Here is a 24,867-nt window from a genome sequence, read left to right on the forward strand (position 1 = left end):
TTATCTCTATTTCCTGATCGTAAAAAAACCGTTCTTGAGACGGATGAGGATGCCATTACTCAAATAAAGACTTTATTGGGAAAGGTATCCTTAGGAGTTCCTGTGAACATTATACGTATAGAATCATGTTTCTTTATTTCTTTCATCAAACTTTTGGTTGTTTTAATTCATGTGTGTGTCCTTTCTTATTTTCAGTTGGGGACTCGAATGGTGGATTTGGCTGACCGAGTGGAAAAGTCAAGAGGAAGATGAAGGTGGAACAGGAGAAGGTGAAGACCGAGAGAAAGGCTAAGGATGACACTCTCGAATAGCTGAGGGAAATGAAGAAGAAACATGATGAGTTGAAAGAAGTTCTTAAGTCTGATAGCGAGGAGATAGATTGTTTGAAAAGGGACAACAAAGAAAATCTTGAGAAATTGCAGTCAGAGCAAGGGGTGTCAGCAAGCCTTCGTTCGGAGATGGATAGGTTGCAGAAAGAGTTGGATGTTAAGACAGAAGAAGTTTGAAAAGTGACTAAAACTTTGGAGATGGTGGAGCAAGATGCTCTTATCACTTACAAAGACAATATGGATCAGTTCCTGGATTCGGTAGAGTATGAGGCTTCATTATATGAGAAGGAAGGATCGATACATGAGGAGGGCTTTAATGACTGCTTATCTTTCGTAGGCGAAGGAAATTATGTGGATCTTGCTCGGCACAGTGTGGACAATTTTTGGGCTTGGGAGCGGAAAAGGATGGAGGAGCAAGAGGAGGCTGAGGCCTCTAAGAAGAAGCTGACAGAAGAGGGAGGAAGGTCAGAGGCTTAAGGTGAAATGACTATTCATGGGGCCAAAGACGTAGTTGTGGATCTGATGGTTGTAGAGGAAGTTCCAGGTTCCAACACAGTGGTTACGGCTACGGTAGGAGGGGAGGATGCTATACAGGCTTTGGGCCCTCCATTTGTGCAGACATAATCCCTTAATAATTAACTTTTATATGTCCAATCTTGGGGTTCTTAACTTTTGTTTCTCAATTATTTTTGTTTCCTACAGTTTCTTATGTATTATCCAAAGTGATTTGGATGATGGAAGTATTTTAGTATTATGTCATGTATGACTTATGATAATTATTCGTGCATTTTGTTGGCTGGAGTTTGATATTTGTTTTTAAGACTTTTAAGATTTTGAATATTTATCGTTGTTGCTCGGGATAATTTATTTGTCTAGATTTTAATTCAATAAAACAAATTTTAAAATATGACAATTGAATTTGGAAGAATTTTGACTCCGCTTGGGGGGTTGCCCCATCGAAAAGGAAAACATTTTCTTTGGGAAATGATCTTTAATGGAAGTAAATTCTTGTGAAAAATGTAAAATCTTTGGGAAGTGAATAATTATGGATTCATTTATGAGGGGTAGTGAATAGTTATGTGAAAACGAGGAGTCATCTGTTGACTGGAGCGGTTGGTTGGTGATGGATGGGATATAAAAAGGGTGTGGTGGTGAAGATGTACCTCATCTTTTACTCCTTCATCTATTACTTTTCTACGTCCGTTGGTAAAAAGATATGTCTTCAAGTGGGGGAAAGTCTTCAAGGGAGCTTCAGTTGAAGGAATATTTGAAGGAGTCAAGGGATAACATTCGGTCTTTATAGGAGACAATTGTGGCGAAGGTGGAACAGGTGCAAGTGCTCAGTGAGGCTCTCCGTAGGCCTCAGAATGAGAATAATGACTTGAGGATATCGTTGAGCCGTATGCCGCGTTATCCATGATGTAATTTTAGTTTTAATTATGTAATTGGTTTATGTGGAATGCCAAAATAAGTTTCTGTGTTGAATGTTGGATTTGATTTTGTATTTTTCATTTTCGTGTTATTTTAATTAATTTAAATAAATGGTCAAAAGAAATTTGGGAAAATGAAAAGTTTAGTAAGTTGTGCTAACTAATAAAATGTATTAATTATAGGAGGAGGAATTTCAAAGGGTCAAGAAGAGTTATTTAATGCGATTAATACCCTTGTTTTAAATATAAGGAGGTAAAAAGTCGCTTTGTCTTATAAAAAGAGTAGGTTTTCTGAGGTAACCTTATTAAAAAATGAGCCTTTCCTCCTTTCTTTTTCTTGAAAGCAAAACTCAAAACTCAAATCTTTCTATGGAGTCCCAAGGTAGTTGTTCAAGTGATAAAGGAAAGAAGGCCATGAAGAAGGAGGAAGAGTTGTTGGCCACCATTTCCAGGATTCGGGAAAGGATTCGTCGTCAGGATGGCAAAATCCTTAAGTTGGAGTTGAAGGTTGAAGAGCTACAAGAGATTTTAGCTTCGGTGAAGGAAGAAAACTATCGCTTGAGTATCTTAGTGGGGGATGCTTTTTAAGTTTTTAAGTGTTTATGCTTTTTAATGTTTATCTTAGTGGGGGATGTTTTTTAAGTTTTCTGTTTGTAGTTGGCCATCCGTATAAGAGCATTTTCTCTTCTTTCCTCGAGAAAATCCAGATTCGTTCGTAAACCTTGTTGATTCAGCTGAGAGTTATAATCTTGGACTCGAGAGGAGGATTCTCTTATCTCCACTGGTATGAGAGCTTCAGTGCCATAGGAGAGCTGAAAGGGGCTTTCTCCGGTAGGCTTGCGGGTATCAGTGCGATAGGCCCATAATATATTTGGTAATTCTTCTACCCAAATTGCCTTTAAATCCTGAACATTCTTCTTCAAACTTTGTAGGAGGGTTGTATTAGTGACCTCGACTTGGCCATTAGATTTGGGGTAGGCCACAGATGATCTACGGTGTTGTATCCCATAGGCTGTTAGATATTCCTCAAATTCAGATTCAACGAACTGCCTTCCATTATCAGTAATTAAAATACGGGGAACCCCAAATCGGGTGATGATGTGTTCATGAAAAAACTTTCGACATACTGCCGAAGTCGTATGAGCCACGTCCTTGGCTTCAACCCATTTTGTCATATAATCAACGGCCATTAGCACGAATCGAATATTTCCTTTAGTTGGGGGAAAAGGTCCCATAATATCCATTCCCCAAGTGTCAAAGGGGATGGGGGATAAAAGAGCCGTAGGAAAAACTAGAGGCAATCTGGGAACTGAAGCGTGAAACTGGCACTTGGCACAGGTCTTGACATAGTTTAAGCAATATCTCCTCAAAGTAGGCCAGTAGTATCCTTGCTTGATAATTTTATGAGCCAAGGCCTCTCCAGACGAGTGGCTTCCATATATTCCCTCATGAACTTCGAGCATGCAATAGTCTGCCTCTGCACAATCAACACATTTAAGAAGGGGTGCTAAGAAAGATATTCGATAAAGAGTATCATCAACAATAGTGTAATGAGCAGCTTTAGAACATAGCAATTGAGGAGCCTTTTTGGTTTGAGGGAGGATCCCTTCTTGCAGATAGAGGTAGATCGGAGTCATCCAATTTGGGCTGTAGGAGAGTGCTAATATTTCTGAAGCAGGTTCGATCAGAGGAGTTACCGAAGGAAATGTTAGCAAGATTTTGTAAAGACCCATAGAAGGGGAGTGGTCTTTGTTTGTGGCTAACTTTGCTAAGATATCGGCTCTTTGATTTTCCTCTCACATAATCCCTTCAAGGGAGGCAATATGAAATTCTAGGAGTTTGGCTCTAGTTTCTTTAAGATATTTTATCAGCAGAGGGGATTTGGCAGTAAACCCACCAAGAACTTGGTTGACTATGAGCTGGGAGTCACTGTAGGCCTTTAAGTATTGTACTTGAATAGATTTGGCTAACCGTAAACCCGCTAGAAGTGCTTCAATTCTGAGCAATTATTGGTAGCAGGGAAGTTGAACCTTATAGATTGCTGGATCTCGAATCCTTCGGTGCTTATCAACAGGACCCGAGCTCCACTACTATCTAAGGTGGAGGATCCGTCAACAAATAATAGCCATGGAGGAGGTAGATGTACCAACTGGGAAGAATCTTCAATAAGTGTTTCAATTACTAAAGGTGCCGAGCATTCGATTAGGAAATCGGCCAAAGCTTGACCCTTGATCGAAGGACGAGGTAGGTAGGTGATGTTAAACTGGCTGAGCTCTACAACCCAATTTACCAATCTTTCGGAGAGGTCTGGTTTGTGAAGGATCTTCCGTAAGGGGCTGATTGGTGTATACTTTGATATCGTGTCCTTGGAAATATGGGCGAAGTTTTCTGCTAGCAAGCAGGAGAGAGTATGCCATTTTTTCAATAGTGGGATACCTGTCTCTGCATCCCATAAGACATGACTGACATAGTACACAGGAAATTGTTTATCTCCTTTTTTTTGAATCAAACAGGAGCTTACAGCCGCAGGGGCTTCGGCTAGATACAAATACATGGGTTCTCCAGAAAGAGGCTGGGAGAGAATCGGAGCAGATGATAAGTAAATCTTTAAGTAGTCGAAGGCTTCTTGACACGAAGGCGTCCACTACACTTTTCTAGATTTATTCACTCCTTTTAATGCATCGAAGAAGGGGATGCTTCTTTTAGCCAACTTAGAAATAAATCTCCGTAGAGAAGTTAAACATCCATTCAACGACTGAATCTGCCTGGGTGTTTTTGGGGGGCCCATTTCTAGTATAGCCCTAACTTTTTCTAGGTTAACTTCTATCCCACGCCCACTGATCATATGGCCTAGGAACTTCCCGCTGGCCAATGCAAAGGTGCATTTTAAGGGATTCAATCAAAGGCCATGATTTTGAATGGTTAAGAAGATTTCTCTCAGATCATGTAGGTGTCTTTCTTCAAATTTGGACTTGATAATCATGTCGTCTACATATACCTCTAAATTTCTTCTAATTTGGCTGGAGAATATCTTGTTCATGGTCCGTTGATATGTAGCTCCGGCATTCATTAATCCCATCGGAAGAATATGGTAAGCATATACCGCTCGATGGGTAATAAATGCGATCTTTGCCTGGTCTTCGAGAGCCAGATTGATTTGGTTATATCCCGAGAATGCATCTAGGAAGCTGAAGAGAACATTTCCATCAGTGGCATCCACCAACTGGTCAATAGTGGGGAGGGGATAATAATCTTTGGGAGTAGCATTGTTTAAGTCAGTGTAGTCAATGCAAACTCGCCATTTGCCATTAGTCTTTTTGACCAACACAACATTCGATATCCACTTGGGAAATTGTATCTCCTAAATAAACATGGCTTTTAATAATTTGTTGATCTCCTCATCTATAGCTTATTGTCTTTCAGGTAGGAAATTCCTCATTTTCTGCTCGACCACAGTCTTATTGGGGTCGATGTGGAGTTTATGGACAGTGATAGATTCAGCAAGGCTTGTCATATCTTTAGGCTTCCATGCAAAGATGTCTGGGAATTCCCGCAGGAGTCGAATGAGTTCTTGCTTTAGATAGGGCTGAAGGCGTGATATGATAGAAATATACCGAGTGGGATCTCCTTCCACTAGCTCATTATTTTCCACGGGTTCCTCCGGCTCAACTTTAGGTGTACGATGGAGTTCGGCTTTTGTTAGAGAAGTTTCTGAATAGGAGAATGAACTCTCAATCAAGAATACTTGCGAAGTTTCGTCTTGTAAAGTTTTAGATGTCTTAGAGGAGCTTCCTTCTTTCGGTTCTCCGTAGGGTTTCCTCTTCTTAGGCTGAGTCTGAGCCAAGCTTAAAGAAGTGGAGTAGAAATATTGAGAAGCTATGGGATTAGTAATCAGTTCACCAGGTCCCATGGGGGTAAGGAACTTCACTTTCATGTGAGGGGAAGATATGATAGCTCCTAAGAAGAACAGGGTAGGCTGCCTAATAATAGCATTGTAGGGAGAGGCCATGTTAATGACATAATATTTAACCATGGCAGTTACCTCTTGTGGAGAAGTGTCGAAGGTGGTGGGAATGTCAATAGCCCCTTGAACGGGTACACCATGATTTCCAAATCCGTAGACAGGCCCCTATATGTCTTCGAGCTTTATTTCTTCCAGGGGAGTACATAAATCATCCTTCTGAGAGCGTATTTGAAGGTGATATCTACGGAGGAGCCATTATCTATCAAGGCCTTCTTGACATCATGGTTTGCCATATCGAGAGTAACTGTGAGTTGACCATTCCGGCAAACATTTCCCTTGGGATAATCAGCATCTGAGAAAGAAATGGAAGTACTAGTAAGGTGAAAGGCCTGAAGCAGTGGATCTATTTGCATGACCTCACAAGGCATCATGTTTCCTCCTACAATCATATCAACCACATGTCGGGGTGGTGCAACTCTTGCGGTACCTTCCAGTTATTGAGGGTTCTGACTATCTCGAGGGGGAAGATAATCATTTAAGAGTCCTCTCTTCACTAGTCTCTCCAAGAAGTATTTGAGAGAGGTGCATTCATCTGTGTTATGTCCGATTCCTGTATGGTAATCATAAAAGCGGGTTCGATCTCTCTTCTCTGTGGGTGTTCTCATAGGATTGGGCAATTGGAAGAATTGTTTGGTTCTTATTTGTTGAAGTACGCAAGACGTGGTTTGCGTTAACGGGGTAAAGTTGGGTTCCTCTCGGATTTGTCTTGGGATGGCCCTTTGATCTGTAGTGAAATTTCTATGGCCTCTTCCTTGAAAGTCTTCCATCCAATCCACTTGCATGGCTCTTCGGCCTGACGAGGAAGGTTCTCCCCGAGCCGAAGTGTAGTAAGCACAGATTCTTTCGTCTGTGATGATATAGGTCGAAGCTATGGTATAGGCTTCGAAAAGATCCGTAGGTTCCCGATTACACAGTTCTTTATAGCAATCTCGGCACTCTTGATAGTTCATATTGTGGATGAAAGGATCCACAACACTTGTCTGCTTCAGTTCTCTAACTTTGGAAGCCGCATTCTTTAATTTCTCAATGTAATCTCGTAGAGTTTCACCCTGTTCCTGGTTTACATTCTCTAGAGATATCGTATGAACATCATGAGGGGTATTAATATGGAATTTTGATAGGAATAATACCTTAAACTCTTCCTAAGAGCTAATAGACCAGGGAGCTAAACTTGAGAACCAAGTCCTGGCATAGGATTTGAAGGTTGAAATGAATAGTCGACACTTGGTAATATCGTTGTACCTATGACATATCATCAAGTTGTCATAATAACTTAAATGATCATTCGGGTCAGAAGTACTGTTGAACGAGTTCAAGCCAGTGATTTTTACTCTGAGATTGACGGGGGTAACTTCCAAAGCTTCAATGAAAGGTGATCCTCCTGTTGCCATGTCCGCGACAACCCCAGGGTATAAACCTTCTAGCCTGGCTAGGCATGTCATCATGTCTTCCTGCCTTTCCATGGGGGTAGCGGTTCGATGGACCCTCCTCGGTTGATATGAGGACGTCTTGACCCTTCGGGCTGGGGTAGGCAGTCTGTACCGGGACCCTCCTTCATCATGCGAAGTACTATTGTCTGATGATTCAGAAGATGGAGTCCTTCGGGCCCTACAGGGAGGGCGTTCTCTAGATCGAAGGGTGTTGTAGCTAGGATAAGAACCTTGGAAATATTCATCTTTTAAATTTGGTTGGGGATATTCAAGTGAGGGGGACCTAGAGTGTCCTCCAAGGTAAGAACCGGAAATGGTAATATTGAGGGTGATGAGCTTCTTGTTGATTTGCAGCCATCTACGCTGTTAAATGATCCATCTGCTATTGCATGTAATTCTGCTGAGCCCTCAAGTTGGACAACATACTATGCATAGGAGAATTATTAGGTGTTTCAGAAGAACTTTCGTAAGAGTGGGATTCGTTGTCTAATCCGTTACTCATTTTTTTTGGGGGTCTTGAATAAAAAAAGAGGGGATGTCGTTGTGGTATGGTGATTAGTATTCTTTGTTGGTTCCCCGGCGGCGACGCCAATTTGATAGCATGTGATTATGGTATCTGGGTGTGGTCCGTAGGGAGTGTATATTTTTTTAGTTGTCTTGTTGTTTATCTCTCTTTTCCCTTTATTTTTCCTTTTTATCCCCTTATGCTTAGCCAACTGTCCCCTAGGTCAATAGGGGGTGACTGTTATAGGCTATTCGACACGTGGTAGACTGGGAGAAGGGAAGAGTATGACATGGTACCCAGGTGAATGACACGTGTAATGTTTAGAGGATAACATTGAGATCTGGGTCCAACAACCTATGTAAATTGAGCCTTGGTTTATAACCTCTTGTCATTTGTGGTTTGCGGATTTTTTGACTTACGGATCCCGAAGATGCACCATGTCTTTGGCAGACGTAGGTCCTTTAATGGGTTTTATGGAACCGAGGGGAAGGGGAGTTAGGAAAGTCCCGTTTCTATTTAAGGTTCCTACAACTATGACCGTAGGAAGACCACAAATTTGATGCCATCATAAATATTATTATTTAAAATAAGTGTTAGATTTAATCCAACTGTCTCCAGTAGAACATTTGATATTCATGTTTGATCTACCATAGTTAGGCTTGGCCAGGGAGGAAAGTATATAAATACTAACGCCCAACCGCGTACACAAGCTCCTAGTTGGTATAGTGGGTTTTTTAAATCATCTGTATGAGCCCTTACTTGTTTGCAGGTATGTAATTTGTGTCCAAACACTTCAATTCAGTTCGGATAAACTAATTGTTAGTACTTCTCTGCATTTAATTTATAGATTATGAAACATAAATTTCGGATAAACTAATTGTTAGTACTTCTCTGCATTTAATTTATAGATTATGAAACATAAATTTTTTTAGATCCTTTCTCACACTTTCTAAGAAAGTCTTTTGGGGCGCAAAACATTTATCTCCAAATGTGGTTAGTACTTGGTAAAAGAGACTGTTTATGTGGACATTTTAGGTAACTCGTTTTTTTAAAGTTGAAATATAATGTTCGTATGAAACATTAAAAAATGAATAAAATAAAAAACTTAACCATAATTCCATTTTGGTAGCATATATACTTTTCTAACAACATAATTTATAGTTTATAATTTTATATTAATTCATTCATAAATTTAATACCAAAAAAATATATAAATGATATATAACAACAAAATCATCCGAATAAATGGTAAATCATTGTTGAAAAAATTGCTTATATTTTAGAGTAATTCAGAGTCATGATGTTTTAAAAAAGAAATTAGTTAAACTTGCTCTAAAGTCAGTCTTGAGGGATTTTGTAGTTCAGCATCTGTATATTGGTAAATAATTAGGAAGCCTTCAATCCAAAGACAAAAACCCTACCACCCATAAAAATGAACCTTTACACGTTAAAACTTCGTCTTGTGTTCATGTCAAAGTGGTGGTAATCAATATTTAATAGTTACTTGTTCAAATTTGTGTACTAGTAATTACACGTGGTGAAATCTTCTTTCGAGGCCCCGTCATGTTCGTCTTAGATAATGCGAAGACTTGGCGACATGCGAGTTCTTCATACCTTCCTACTTTCTAGCATCCCTACCTCCAAGTCCCAGTACCGGTTTATTATATTAAAATAGCACTTTTAAAGTTATTTTTTTTTTATTAAAATTTTGATATTTAGGAGCATCATACTTCTAAGTCAAATTTTGAGAAAAAATTGTTCTAATATCACTCCAACAATCTCTTAACTCTTCCTTAAAATTTTAGAGCTCCAAAATCCTCCTCATGCTTAAAAGTCTCTCTCCTCCTGTTACTTAATTATTTTTTTAATCATATCAAACTTTGTTTTTTTACTAACATCACATTTTTGTGTTCAAGAATTATAATTTCACTTAATAATATAATTAAATCTCGATAAAATAATAATCGATAAAGTAATAATTTTGTTAAAATAATATTTTTCTCCGGTGCCAACATAATAGATATAATATATTTTTATTTTGATGCATATTAGTTATGATCTGATATTTATTATATCAATAAATTAATATCTGAATATCAATCGATTTATTAATATTTGGATTATAACTTGTTTAGTTTTTTGTTGGGTAGAAACTCAAGTAATCTAGTTGCATCTGTTTTTTTAATATAAGTAGGAATTTTAAGTGCAAAAAGTTCTCATGGAACGAGCTCGTAATCGACATGATCTTCGAAAATCATTAGTCAGGAGGATCAGCCCAGAAAGAGACTATTCGGTCGGTTGAGGTTTTGTGATTAAAAATACAGGGATGCATTTGGAACATGTTATAATAGATGATAAGTGTCAAACTAATAAAGAAAATAAATTAGCGAAACTACAGTCAAATATTATAGTGGAATAAATTAGTATAGATAAGACAAAATCCACTATAGGATATCAACTATATAGTCAATTATGTATTCATTATTTTGTAATTGTTACTGATTATTTAAATGTGCTATCTTCTTCTTTAGGATTGATTGATGAATACACTCCTATCAGAAATATCATGTTATAAGAGCTTGCTATGCTCTTTTTCCGCATTTAAATCGCCCCCTCTGTCTCGCTCTCTGTATCTCAATTTTGTTCAATATAATAGTTAGTCAATTTCGTACGATGCATCTAATACAGGTTCAACATCTGCTGGTACTATTATTGACTGCAATCATCCTAACTTTCTTTCTTCACCAGATTACGTAGGTGTGGCTCTTGTGATCGTTACTCAATTCAGATCACAATTACAGTCAATGAAGTATATCTATGAAGATTGCCTTATCTTCTAAACTGAAGCTAGATTTTATTGATGGTTCTGCATCGAAACCTCTAGCTACATCTAATATGTTGATTTACTGGAATCGTTGTAACAATATTGTTACCTCTTGAATCTTGCTTATTGTGTCTACTAAAATTCGTCAAAAAATCATGTATATGACTTCTGCGTTTGACATATGGAATGATATTGCTACACATTTTCTCACACAAATGTGTCAAAAGTATTTAATTTTCACAAAAAAAAGCTTATCTCTGTCAAGGATTTCTATCTCTCAATCTGCTTATTTCACTAAGTTTCGTGCTTTCAATGATGAACTTAAGTCTTTATCTGAATTTCCTAAGTGTATGTGCAACAAGTGTTCTTGTGATATCAATTTCAAGCTAACCAATATCCAAAAGACCGTGTTGTTGTCTAAGTTTTAAATAGATTTTAATGATCAATTTACGATCGTCTGTGGTAATTCTTTATGATTTTTCCACTTCCAACTCTTAGTGAAGTTTATGGTATTCAATTATAAGAAGAACATCAAAGAAAAAGAACTCATAATGTGTCATCTAAAATTATTTTTATGGCTATGAGGCAATATAATGAATTTATTAATAGAAATAAAAAATCTGCTAGGAAATCATCAGACTTTGTGCCTGTGATGATTTGTGATTACTGCCAATTCTTAGGATATAATAAAAGACAAATGTTTTTTCTTACATGGATACCCTAAGTGGAAAAAATTATTTGGTAAACCCAAAATTAAACCAAGAAATCAGACACACCTAAAGCATATACTCAAGTATAAAATTTAACACACCTAAAATTTCTGGCGAACAACCTATTACCTCTGTGTAAAATAAGGGTTCTAACTCATCTAAAACCTCAACTCCGGTGTAAAATAGGGTTCTAATGTTAGTGTTTGTACCCTAAAAACAACACTATTACGTTTTGTTTATGACGTTTGGATTATTAATGTTTATGTTCTATCCATTTTTCTTTTTATAATTCAATATGTCCTAATTTACTGCGATATAAATATTGGATTAATAAATGTCCTTGGAATATGATATGCATTCTCTATCTCTAATTACGTGACTTAGAAATGAGATTATGTGAATAGTCTTGATATTCCCAAATATCCCTAGTCGAGTATTATTATTAAGGGATAATAATAATGTATTAAGACTAGTGTGTTTGTTGACTGATGATCACATCTCATTGATCATATGTATATTAATACTAAAGTCGAAAACACATGCTTATGTAAATATACATGGTTCTGGATAGACCTGTTAGTCCCTAACAATGCAACAAGAATTACTGAAGGGGGGTTGAATGGAATTATTGAACCTTTTTCTCAAATTATAAAAAGTTCTATCTTAATAATATATAAGTGTTTGATTTGCAAAGTGCGAAATAAGATGTTAGTAAAATCAAAACACAAGTAATTAAAAATACAAGTCTTTAAATAATTTTCTGGTGGATTTAAATGTATCCACCAGAGATATATATATTATATCAAGAGAACTCTGTGTAGCAAGATTTGCTCACAGCTGCTTACAAATGTGAACAACTAGGGGTGTACACGGTTTGGCCAACCCGACCAATCCAAACCGAACCGACCCTATTTCGGTCGAACCAAACCGATTTTTTTCAACCCGATATATAGTTGGGTTGAAAAAATGTCAACCCAATTTAATTGGGTTGGATATGGTTTTCGATAATTTTAAACCAATTCAACCCAACCCGATTAAAATATATATGTACATGCTAATAAGTTAATCCAAAATTATGTTTAGGCCATTTACATAGATCCATATATCTCTAACTCTAAATGTAACTTATAACCTCTATGTTCATATTTCATTTCGTAACAACAATAGATATTTGATTAGTGTTATATTTTTTGCATTAATGATTCATTCCAATATTTAAAGCGTAAGCAATATTATTAGTACTTTTGAAGTCGAAAATTAGATGCTTAAGGCTATTCAATATGGAGGATTGTAATATTGTTTTGAACTATTTTCAAGTATTTTAAACTTTGAAACCTTATGTTTTATTATAATTTTTTATTATAATTTTGTATATTTAATAAACCGATCAAACTGATCCAAACCGAAGTATACAAATTGGTTTGGGTTACAAATTTAAACGGTTTGGGTTGGGTTGAAATTTTGAAAACCCGAACTAATTGGGTTGGGTTGCTAAATTCTCCCAACCCGCCCAACCCGATCCGTGTACACCCCTATGAACAACTAAGTTTACAGAGAAATGCTAAGAATACAGCTTACAAAATGTTTCTCTGAGAATTTTCTTGCTTAATGTTCTTGTTGTTCTATTTGCTACTTCTTGGTTTATATATCACCAAGATTACAAAGTAATATGACAAGATAATAAAATAAAATCTATCAAGTCTAATACTATGCTTCTTCATTACTCTGTTCCAGTATCTTTGAATATCTTCATAAAAGCATGGAAATGGCAATGCTTCTTTTTTCTCTAAAAGCCAGTTGAATAGGCTTCCACATTCCTTTTGCATACACTCGACGCATGTGACTGTATTGTCACTGTCAACTGATGTTTGAATTGATTATCCGTCGGGTACATGATCATCCGTCGGGTTGCCCTGTTGATCATCCGTTGAGTGGCATTGTAGTTTATCCGTCGGGTAGCTATCTGGCACTTGACTTCATTTCATTTATGCAGAATTACAAGACATCATCTATGTACAATTAATCAACCTATTTTGTATATCTAATTAAAGTCAACATGACTTGAGTACTACTACAGAAACTAAACGAGGTGAATGCAGAAATGTGCTACAGACTCATTATTACACAAGCTACTCACTCGATGGATAATTGATCTTCATCCGTCGGGACTATATTGAGTCATCCGTTGGGACTATATTTCTTATCCGCCGAGTGCTAAATTTTTCACTAAGTAAAATCTACTAAGCCATTTTGTTAATGAAATCATCAAGTTCACAACATATTCACAACAATCTCCCCCAATTTATGTCTACTGGAATTGTAGCCATAAATTAAGAGAAACTTGATGATAACAAACCACCCTAAAATACAACTTTAAAAGTAAGTAGCTAAAACTATAAAGTGCTTCAAATAACAAAATGCACAAAGTTTAGCTCACGGTCATTTTCAAGGTGCTCCTCTAGCCTGAGCAGATTAATCTAATTCCTTGATGGTCTGTATCTTTTTCCAAGCTTTCTGTTGTTTTCTTCTATCTGATTTTGGAGCTGTCTGTGGAATTCCAGTTCATCAGATTCTGAGAGATTTAGCTTTTCTTGCATCTCCAAAAGAGTCTCATTGCTAGAGATGCTCAATTGGTCTTCTAATCTGAAAAATCTTCTAACTCCTTTGTCATCCATGAACTCCATCATCCAATAGGGCCTTAGATGCACTCTACTTCCTGCGTAAGGAATAGTTAGAGTCTTTGGGAGTGCATCTTTAGCTCTAATACTCATCAGTTCTTCAATCTTCTTTAGAACTAGTCTTCTTGTAGTTACATTGAAACCAAAGTTCTTCTTGAAAGATGAATAAACTTTTATCAACACAGATTGACTTTCTTGAAGGATCCAGTGAAGTGGCCATTGAATCTCCTTTCATCCCTTGTATTTGAAAACTAACCTTTCAGGTAGATTCCTGTAGGCATCAATCCCTCTAACTTCTTCCAGTTCATCTAGATAGAGGTTTAGGTCAGAGAATTCCTTGATATCACATAAGTACAAGTAATCTCCCTTGTTGACTTTAGATTGAGCTTTGACTAGAGATTTGGATTTGAGAGGTGATAACTTGACTTTCTTGATTGCTCTTGACTTTGTTTCTTTGGCTTGTTAAGGATTGGCAAATTGAAGTCAGGAATTGGTCTCAGTCTATTGGTTCATCCTTAGGCACAATAGGTTCACCATGAATGTTCCTGTAAGGATCCACCACCTTAATGTCTTCAAATACCACTGAGGGTTTTGGTGCTTGAGTTATAGTTGGAGTGGATTCCTTGGGAAACTGATCCTCCAATTCCTTACCAACAAAGTTCAATTTCCTTTTGGTTCTTTTGGCCAATTCCTTGTATCTTTGAGATTTCTTCTGTTGTGGTTCAACTTGCTTCTTTGGATCTTGAGATTCAGTGATTTCAGATGGTTGAGTAGGAATTTGTTGTGTTGGTTTCACAGCTTGTAGCTTGGCCAAGATAGCAGCTTGCTCTTTCTTTTGTTTAGCCTTTTTAGCATCTAGAGCAGCTTGTTTCTTTTCTTACTTCAATCTTGCCTTTTCTTCTCTCTTTGCTTCAGCAAATTGAGGATGTCCAGCCACCACACAAATTTCTTTACCATTCCTGAAAACTTTAGCAATTCTCCTTTTTAAGCTGAATTGGCTGGATCCTTGTAGAAGGCAATGGATCTTGATAATAGTTTCTTCTCATCAGGCTTAGGTGTCTCATACACTATGTCCAAAGGGTTCTTTAGTGATGATTTTGGATAGTTCACCCTTGGCTTCAAAAGTACTACAGCCTTTGGAGATTTGATGCAGGATGGCTGTCCTCTTTCCAGATAGTTCATGTTCATTTCATTCATAGAGATTTGCCTGACTTGAGAGTGATGAATGGCTGACTTTTCTGGCTTCTTTGCTAGCCTAAACTTCTTCTAAATATCCTCATCAATCTTCTCCCTGTTGATTGGCTTCAACTGCTCCTTTTCAGCTGCTCTTAAATTGGCTGCTGCTTCATTTATCAGATCAATGCTATCTTTGGCTGGTGGCTTGGTGAAAGTAATTGAAGGCACAATTACTTTGCTAACTTCAATGTTGATCACTTTTTGCTCCCCCTCACTCCTAGCATTCTCTTTCTCCCCCTTTTTGTTATCTGCAAGTTGAGTAGAGGAGATCTATGCAGGCACCAGTTTCTGAAGCAAGTCTGTTTGTTGATGTAACAACCCGCACTTCCGGACTATTAAATTCTAAATCGAAAACTAAAAATAAAATATATTATTACTCGATAATTCTAATAGATCACGAAATTCAAAGCAGCGGTCAAACTCAATAATCAAAATCATAAAAATAGAGACGCAGCTCCACAAATCCGATAATAATTGTCTAACAGATAATTAAATTTATTCTCTAAAAACAAAATCTTAATTCTAATTCAAATAGCACAAAACGAAGCAGCACAGATCTCCACATAGTTCTCATTCCTTAATCTTAATATGCTCCAAATTCCGAACCTGAAATGTTAAAAGGGGTGAGCTACACAGCTCAGCAAGTACAAATTGACTAACTTTTAAACAGAAAAACAATGGGTGTTTTGATAAAACGATTTTTCTTAAAACAATAATAATTTTGTAAAACATTTTATAAAATAAATCCAACCCAAAGTTTTATATTTTATAGGTCAGAATTTAAAACAGAACAGAGCAGAATTTATAACAGTACAGATTTTATAACAGATCTGAGCAGAATAAAACAGAACGAAACGATAATTCTTATAAATACCACAGTCTTGATCTACGGCCACACTTTGCCAGTAGCCGGCATCTAATTCTTATTCTTATTCTTTATACCACACTTTGCCAGTGGTCGGCATCTAAAGTTCAATAATTACGCGCCCTTAATAGGTATCTAAAGTTGCACACTTGTGCGCCTACTAAGGGTATCTAAGGCTAGTTCCGGAACTATAGCGTAAATTACGAACGGTTCGAAAACGTAGAGACTGGGTTCTAAAATTCACAAATACTTATATCTTATAATTTCGAAATCAAAGTTTTTATATCTTATATGAAATTAAAAACAGAACTGAAATATCTTTTCGGAAATTTAAAAGTAAGTCAAAAGGTACTTACTTCAAAGCCTGACCAGATCTGAATTTACTCTTTTTGACCCTCTAAACGATATTTTCTTGAAAAACATGAAACACGAAAGCTGAAGATAACGAAAAGACCTTTCTGAAAAGTCCAGAATCACTGAATTCTGACTTACGATGAATTTTCTACGAATTTTACAAGACAGCTGATTTTTGCTGAGAAAGTCCTACGAATTTTAATGATAAAAACAAGGAATACGAATATGGTGTATTTATAACGATACAAAACCCTATATCTTAACTAGGAAATAATAATATTTCCTCCTAAAGATTTACAACCTCTCCAAGTAAATTCCATAAATAAAATATTTGATACACACAATTACCTAAACTAAAAAAATTTCGATTTTCTAAATTATTCTTACACTTATTTCCACAAATAACAAATCTTTTCACAAATCAACTACCTTGCACAAAATGTTTTCAGAATATTCTAATTTTAAAATATTTATCTAGACAAATTAATATCTAATTTCTAATAAATAAATTAAAAATAAAATTACGAATTTTACAGTTGAGCTTGATGTAGATGAATTGATGTAAGAGATGCTTCCATTGCTGTCATTCTTGTATTCAAGGCATCTATCTTTGTGGCAAGATCAGAATTTTTCCTGAGCTGTCTCTTGATGTCAAGCATTGTAGCTTCTGGAAGTTTAGAGTCCACCTTGTCAGAAATGGCCTTTTTCATCTCATCAATATCACCTTTGATAGAGTTGACATATCGGGCATATTGAAAACCTTGGATTTGTTGTAGTTGCAGAGAAGAAAGATGTGCTTGAAGGAACTTTTTGGTGTTGGCATTTATGGTAGTTTGAAAAGCATAATTTATCTGATTTATTAGTTGAATCAGGGTTGTCTTGAAGTAGTGTTCATCACAGTGCTTTGAAAATGCCCAAGATGGCATGCCTGATCTTGAACTGGAGCCTACTTCTCCCCCTATGTCCAATGGCTCTTCTTCACTATCTCCACCTTCACCTCCAAAGAAATCTTCTGAACCACCAGTCTCATAATCAACATCACCAGCTGTAGAGGGCAAAGTTGTGATGGCATCCTTAGCCCTTAGAATTGACTGAGTGGTGTGCACTAAGTTGAGCATCCTTTCTGCATTGTCATTGCACTGTTCAGCTAGAAGTTGATATGCTGAAACTGAAATAGATGTGTCCTAAGTCCAATCATGTATGATGATTTAGGAATAACTTTTATATAATCTGTTTTGGTTTCATTGATATTAATAAAAGTCTTATTTTGGTTTTATTGTGGGCTTTATCTATTTAAGTGTTTAAATAAGATATACCATAGTTTAGAGTAAAGCTTTTTATGGATTATGATGAGATCATAATAATGAGACCTAAAAGATGATAACTCTAAACTTAAATATTTCCTGGTCATAGGATTACTAACCGGTAATTAGTAATCCGCAAAGATTGGTACATACTATGCTTGCTTCATTATGAAGGATGTTTGTTCTCATAGACATTTGGGTATAGGAATTTGTACACGAAGATAGTGTATGATCAATAAAGGATCAACCCCTTCCAGTGAAGGAAGAGAATATTCAATGCTGATCCACTTATGCTAGTTCAGGAATCTCTGGCCAGAGTGAATGAAATTAGAAAGGAGTTTCTAATTTACATTAAATAGAACTAAGCATAGTGAATGGGAAAGCAAATGATTAAATAAGATAGGCTTGACTCAAGTTCCATGCCTTTTATTTAATCGTGACATTGCAGGGTAGAAGGAATTGATTGTACGATAACTACTCACTTAATAGGTTCTTGGTATTCTAAGCAGTGAATTCGTATTATCCGGATAGTCGCGATATGCTGAGAAGTATCCCTCAAGATGTAGAATAAATATGAATAATTTATTAATTAATTATATTTAATGAATTAGAGAATTTATATAAATAATGATAAAATAGTTTTATTGTTATTTATTTCTACTACCGGCTTAATATTGAACCTACAGAGTCACACCATAAAAGAGAATGATTTAATGGTGGATGAATTAATTAATAATGGCTGGTAATTATTTATTTATGAAATAAATAATTAATTAGCAGATTTAATAATTGATTAAATGAGGTTTAATTAATTCTTAATATTATTAATTAAGAATTTAATTTTAGAAATTAAATCAAGTGAGAGAATTATTTTTCTAAAGTGTTTAGAAAATGGATTAATGATTAAAAGGTATTTTAATTATTAGTTAATTGGTTAATAAGAATAATCAATTAAAGGGTTAATAATAATAATAATATTTTATGGAAAATTTTCAGCTGAAAATTTTGTCTATAAATATACTATTATAAACCCTATTTGCCTCAACCCAAATAATTAACCCTAATTCTAAAGTAGAACCAGAGGGAGGCAACTAATTCTCTCAACATTTTCCTCCTCCATCACATTGTACTCTTGGTGGATACTGGTGGAGTGCTTCACACTTGAGGAGCAGCTGCTAGGGATTTCCGTTCATCATTTTTGGATCGCTATTAAAGACCTCCATCTTTCCATTAACGTAAAGCTTCTTAAGGTAAACATACTGAACTACGAATTAACTATTATTTTTCGCATGGATCCTGCGGAGGATTTCGGTTTTTTTTTAAGATTTAAATTTATGTTTTCGTTGCGTTTATGTGCTAAAAACCCTTCAATGGCATCAGAGCTACTTGCGAAAAGTTTTTAATTCGTTTATGTGTTTAACTATTTTCGATATATGAGCATGTACGTGATTCGCCGTGATTTGATGTTGATATAATATGCTTATATATGTATGGTTTTGAATATATGATATTCATGTGATTTGTATAATCATAAGATGATTATGTAATCTGTATATATACTGATATATACATGATTTATGTTTGTTCTAATTATGAGAATCATATTAGATACGGATTCTGAATTAGCTGCTGCAGATTTGCTGAAATCTGGGTCTGGTGTCCGATTTACGCAAACGAATACCCTATTCCATAGGTAAACGAGCCTCTGAACAAAACTGATAGCTAAATCTATCAACGACTCGTCTCAAAGGCGTTTGACGTCGTTTACTACCCGTAAACAGTGATTCTTATTTTTCTGATTTGATTCTGATTTTTCTGATTTTTGTCATATTTTTTTTTATGATTAGATCATGGATAATATGATATGTTAAGATCAGATTATGTGTTTTAACATGCTTTTATGTGTTGTATGAGCATGGTGGATGGTTATGGTCTTTCGACCTTAGTGTAATGGTTTTGGTTTTAAATACGACTTGCATGTCGTCAATCTTTGTAATCATAAATCTCGAATGTAACTCGAGTTATTCTTGTAAGTTCATTAGATTAGTTTTACTTTCAATCTATGTAATGTAATTGAAGACTCAAGAAGGCGATCCAATGGAGGTGATACAAAGAAGAAGACGAGGCATACAAGAAGTCTAAACAAAGAAAAAGACTTATGTAATAAGTAGTTGTATTTATTTCCATCACCATATTAGATTGACCTTAATCTTTATCATGAGCTTGATAAAGATCACATAGGATGAGGCCATAACCAAAGACATTTACTTTATTGCACTTTACATTTACATGTTTATTTAATTTTATATATGAGATATATGCCTATGTTTACCATGTGATGATAGATTTAGGTGAACTTAAATCAATATAAGGCGTGCTCTAGAAAATCTAGAATATGAATCGTTTCTTGCCTTAACAATAATATTATGAATACAATCATGAGATTCTTGTGTTTATGAAACACATAATTAAATATGAATTTTCAATATTGAGAGAAAGGATGATTCTGTCAAAAGCAGATTTCTATCTGTAAGAAAGGGGTATTAAGTGACGCCTCTTGATAATGCTCCCCCCGATCTGGGAATCATCTGATTATCGATTATTGATTTGAAATATTTAATTTAAAAGGAAGAATCTCTTTATAATATGATAATGATTGTAACATAATATAATCACGCTAAAATTAAATAATATCAAGTAGTAATTGGCCAATGACACAACGGGCTTGTATCGGTCATAGCCTTCCAACATGGTAGATAGTGGTTCTTATTTTTAAATCATTGTCGTTTCGTGCTATAGCCGAGGGCTTTGATTTTGAAATAAGAAATACTTGTCTATTACATAGAGATGTGTACATTGAATTAGAATCTAAAGGTCGTTACGTGCTACAGCCGTGGGCCGTTGGAGACTGATTCAATTATACGAAATGTTGGGTTAGACTTGACTTAGAATATTGAGTTTGTCGTGCTACAGCCGTGAGGCTAAAGTTTTATTAGAGAATAACATAAGATGTAACTGACAAGAGTTGTCTGCCTATTGAACATCACATGATGTTTCGTGCTACAGCCGAGATTGTATGATGACATGTAGGATCCCTATTCCCACTAGCATTATGAATGCTTAATTTTCACTTAGGGGTTGTATAAATTAGATAAACTAGTGGGAGCCACTTATGAATAAAGACCCGATTCATATAGTGTCTTGAAATGAAATTGAATATTTGCTAAGTGTTGTTATGTGTTCATCATTTACAGATTTACTATATTCGTTATGTCTTTTGCACTATCACTCCGGAGTATACTAGATGCTCACAAGTTGACTGGTCCTAATTTTACTGACTGGCTTCGGAACTTGAGAATTGTTCTCAGGGTTGAGAAGCTGGAATATGTGCTTGACTCACCTAAGCCTACTGAACCTGCTAGTGATGCATATAATGATGAACATGTTGTGTATCATAAGTGGATAGATGATGCAAATGTTGCTCAATGCATCATGCTAGCTTCCATGAACATTGAGCTACAGAAGCAACATGAGCATATGGATGCTCACACTATCCTTATGCATCTACAAGAGTTGTATGATGTGTCGGGGAGGACAGCTCGATATGAGATATCGAAGGAACTGTTCGGTTGTAGGATGTCTGAGGGATCATCTGTGAATGACCATGTACTTAAGATGATCAATTTGATTGAACGTCTTGGACAACTTGGTTTTGCCATGGATGGGGAGCTGAGCTAAGACTAGGTCTTGCAATCACTTCCGAGTTCGTTCTCGCAGTTTGTTGTGAACTTTCACATGAATAAGCTGGTTGTCAGCCTGCATGAACTCCACAACATATTGAAGACTACGAAATCGAATTTTTCCCCTAAGAAGAGTTCTGTTCTTCTAATTGGTGAAGGTTCCAATCCTAAGAAAAGAAAGAAGAACCCTTCCAAGAAGAAGAAAGTAGGTGAGAAAAAGCCGGTTCCACCAAAAGTTGAAGACCCCAAGAGCAAAGTTGTTTGCTTTCACTGTAACAAGGTGGGGCACTAGAAGAGCAACTGCAAGGTTTACCTTGTAGAATTGAAGAAGAAGAAGGGTAGTGAGACTACTGCTTCTGATTCAGGTATGTTCCTGATCGAAGTTAATATGTCACTAAGTCAAATTTCTACTTGGGTATTAGATACCGCCTGTGGTTCTCATATTTGCAATTCGTTGCAGGGACTAAGGAGAAGTAGGACTCTTGAAGAATAGGAGGTGATTCTACGAATGGAAAATAGAGCAAGAGTTGCTGCTGAAGCTATAGGATCATTTCATTTACATATGCCTACGGGCAAGACTATTGTTCTAAATAATTGTTATTTTGTTCCCTCGATTTTGAGGAATATTATTTCTATTCCATGTTAGACTTGGCTGGATTTTCGTTTGTTATTCAGAATAATAAATGTTCAATTCTTAGAGATAACGTTCTTTATGGAAGTGGTATTTTAAACAATGGTCTGTATGTATGTGATGTACAACATAATTTACTACAAATTGAACATACTAATAAAGGAAAAAGGGATGATGAAAATCTCACTTTCTTGTGGCACTGCGGACTTGGTCATATTAGTGAAAATAGTCTGCGGACATTGCATAAGGAAGGGTTACTTGACCCCTTTGATTTTGAATCATATCCTACATGTGAGTCTTGTCTATTGGGTAAAATGACCAAATCTCCATTTAGTGGACATGGAGAGAGGGCTGCAGATTTGCTAGGATTGGTACACACCGATGTATGTGGACCAATGTATACGCAAGCCATGGGTGGATTTTCATACTTCATTGCTTTCATAGATGATCGATCTAGATTCAAATATGTGTATTTGATGAAACACAAGTCTGAAGCCTTTGAAAAGTTCAAAGAATATAAGTATGAAGTGGAGAAACAAACCAAACATAATATTATAACTCTTGGATCAGATCGAGGTGGTGAATACTTGAATGGAGAGTTTCTAGCTTATCTCAAAGAAAATGGTATAGTCTCCCAGTGGACTCCTCCATATACTCCATAGTTGAATGGGGTATCTGAAAGGAGAAATCGAACTTTGTTAGACATGGTTCGGTCCATGATGAGCTATGCGAATCTTTCTGTATTCCTGTGGGGTTATGCATTGGAAACCTCAGCATATTTACTGAATAAGGTGCCTTCCAAATCTGTTCCTCAAAGTCCATATGAGATATGGAAAGAAAGGAAACCGAGTCTTAAACACGTTAAGATTTGGGGATGTCCAACTTATGTTAAGAAAGTTGACCCAGATAAGCTGGAATCTCGATCTGTAAAATGTAATTTTGTGGGATATCCTAAAGAGACTTTAGGGTATTACTTTTACACCGATCATCGGGTGTTTGTCTCCAGATATGTTGCCTTCTTGGAAAAGCAGTTTATCCTTGAAGGAAACAGTGGGAGCAAAATTGAACTTGATGAAGTTCAAGAAGCACAAACTACTACGGATCAAGTGGAAACACCTGTTCAGACTGAACAAACTTCTGTGGAACAGCCCATTTGTAGGTCAGGGAGAGTGTCTCACCAACCTGAGAGGTATTATGGCCTTGTCATTGAGAATGACAATGAGTTGTCAATCATTGATGATGACGACCCTGTGACCTATAATGAGGCTATGAGTAGTGTTGACTCAGAGAAATGATATAGTGCCATGAAATCCGAAATGGAATCTATGTATACCAACCAAGTATGGACTCTGGTTGAGGCGCCTGAAGGTGTTAAAACTATTGGGTGCAAGTGGGTATATAAAAGAAAGATTGGAGAAGATGGGCAGGTGGAGACCTATAAGGCCAGGCTCGTGGCAAAAGGATTCAGACAAAGGCAAGGGATTGACTTTGATGAAACTTTTTTTCATGTAGCCCAGTTAAAATCAATTCGGATTTTGCTTGCGATTGCTGCTTACTACGACTATGAGATTTGGCAAATGGACGTGAAAACGGCCTTCCTCAATGGGAAACTTGAAGAGGAAGTGTATATGATACAGCCAGAGGGTTTTCTTTCCATGGGAAATGAACACCTAGTGTGTAAGCTGCTGCGAACCATATATGGTTTAAAGCAAGCTTCTCGTAGATGGAACATCCGTTTTGATGAGACAATCAAAGAGTTTAGTTTTATCAAAAACATAGATGAACCATGTGTCTACAAAAAGGTTAGTGGGAGCGCGGTAACATTTCTTGTATTGTATTGAAAGAGGAGACGTCAAGAGAGTTGACACACATAACAACGTAGCAGACCCACTCACAAAGCCACTTTCTCAAAGTCACTTTGATCATCATAAAGACAAGATGGGTATTAGATACCAGAGTGATTGGCTTTAGTACAAGTGGGAGATTGAAAGAGATGTGTCCTAAGTCCAATCATGTATGATGATTTAGAAATAACTTTTATGTAATCTGTTTTGATTTCATTGATATTAATAAAAGACTTGTTTTGGTTTTATTACGGGCTTTATCTATTTAAGTGTTTAAATAAGATATACCATAGTTTAGAGTAAAGCTTTTTATGGATTATGATGAGATCATAATAATGAGACCTAAAAGATGATAACTCTAAACTTAAATATTTCCTGGTCGTAGGATTACTAACTGGTAATTAGTAATCCGTAAAGATCGGTACATACTATGCTTGCTTCATTATGAAGGATGTCTGTTCTCATAGATATTTGTGTGGTGACACTATAACTAGTATGTAGGTGCTTATTATAGAATAAGTTCACTGAACATGACTCACACAGCTGAACAACTGATGGAGTTCACTCACGTGTTAGTAGTTGTTCACATAGTGATAGTTGTACAAGTATCCTTAGACTTGAGGTCATCATAGTCATCTTGTGTACAATGAACTATGCTTTGGTTTAGTTCTTAGTCTCCGGGGACAATTATAAGGGTTCTACTGGGTATAGGAATTTGTACACGAAGATAGTGTATGACCAATAAAGGATCTATCCCTTCCAGTGAAGGAAGAGAATGTTCAATGCTGATCCACTTATGCTAGTTCAGGAATCTCTGGCCAGAGTGAATAAAATTAGAAAGGAGTTTCTAATTTACATTAAATAGAACTAAGCATAGTGAATGGGAAAGTAAATGATTAAATAAGATAGGCTTGACACAAGTTTCATGTCTTGTATTTAATCGTGACATTGCAGGGTAGAAGG

At 36.3% G+C, this 24,867-nt stretch overlaps 1 protein-coding gene across 1 annotated transcript; it reads right to left on the reverse strand.

Moving 5' to 3' along the window:
- Positions 1–3,740: 3,740 nt before the first annotated feature.
- On the reverse strand, positions 3,741–4,313 carry LOC141660193 (uncharacterized). The gene has a single exon (XM_074467158.1). It carries the CDS (start codon positions 4,311–4,313, stop codon positions 3,741–3,743), a length of 573 nt encoding a protein of 190 aa, XP_074323259.1.
- Positions 4,314–24,867: the final 20,554 nt, after the last annotated feature.

The sequence above is a fragment of the Apium graveolens genome, chromosome 5 (assembly GCF_009905375.1).
Source record: "Apium graveolens cultivar Ventura chromosome 5, ASM990537v1, whole genome shotgun sequence".
Classification (NCBI taxonomy): domain Eukaryota; kingdom Viridiplantae; phylum Streptophyta; class Magnoliopsida; order Apiales; family Apiaceae; genus Apium; species Apium graveolens.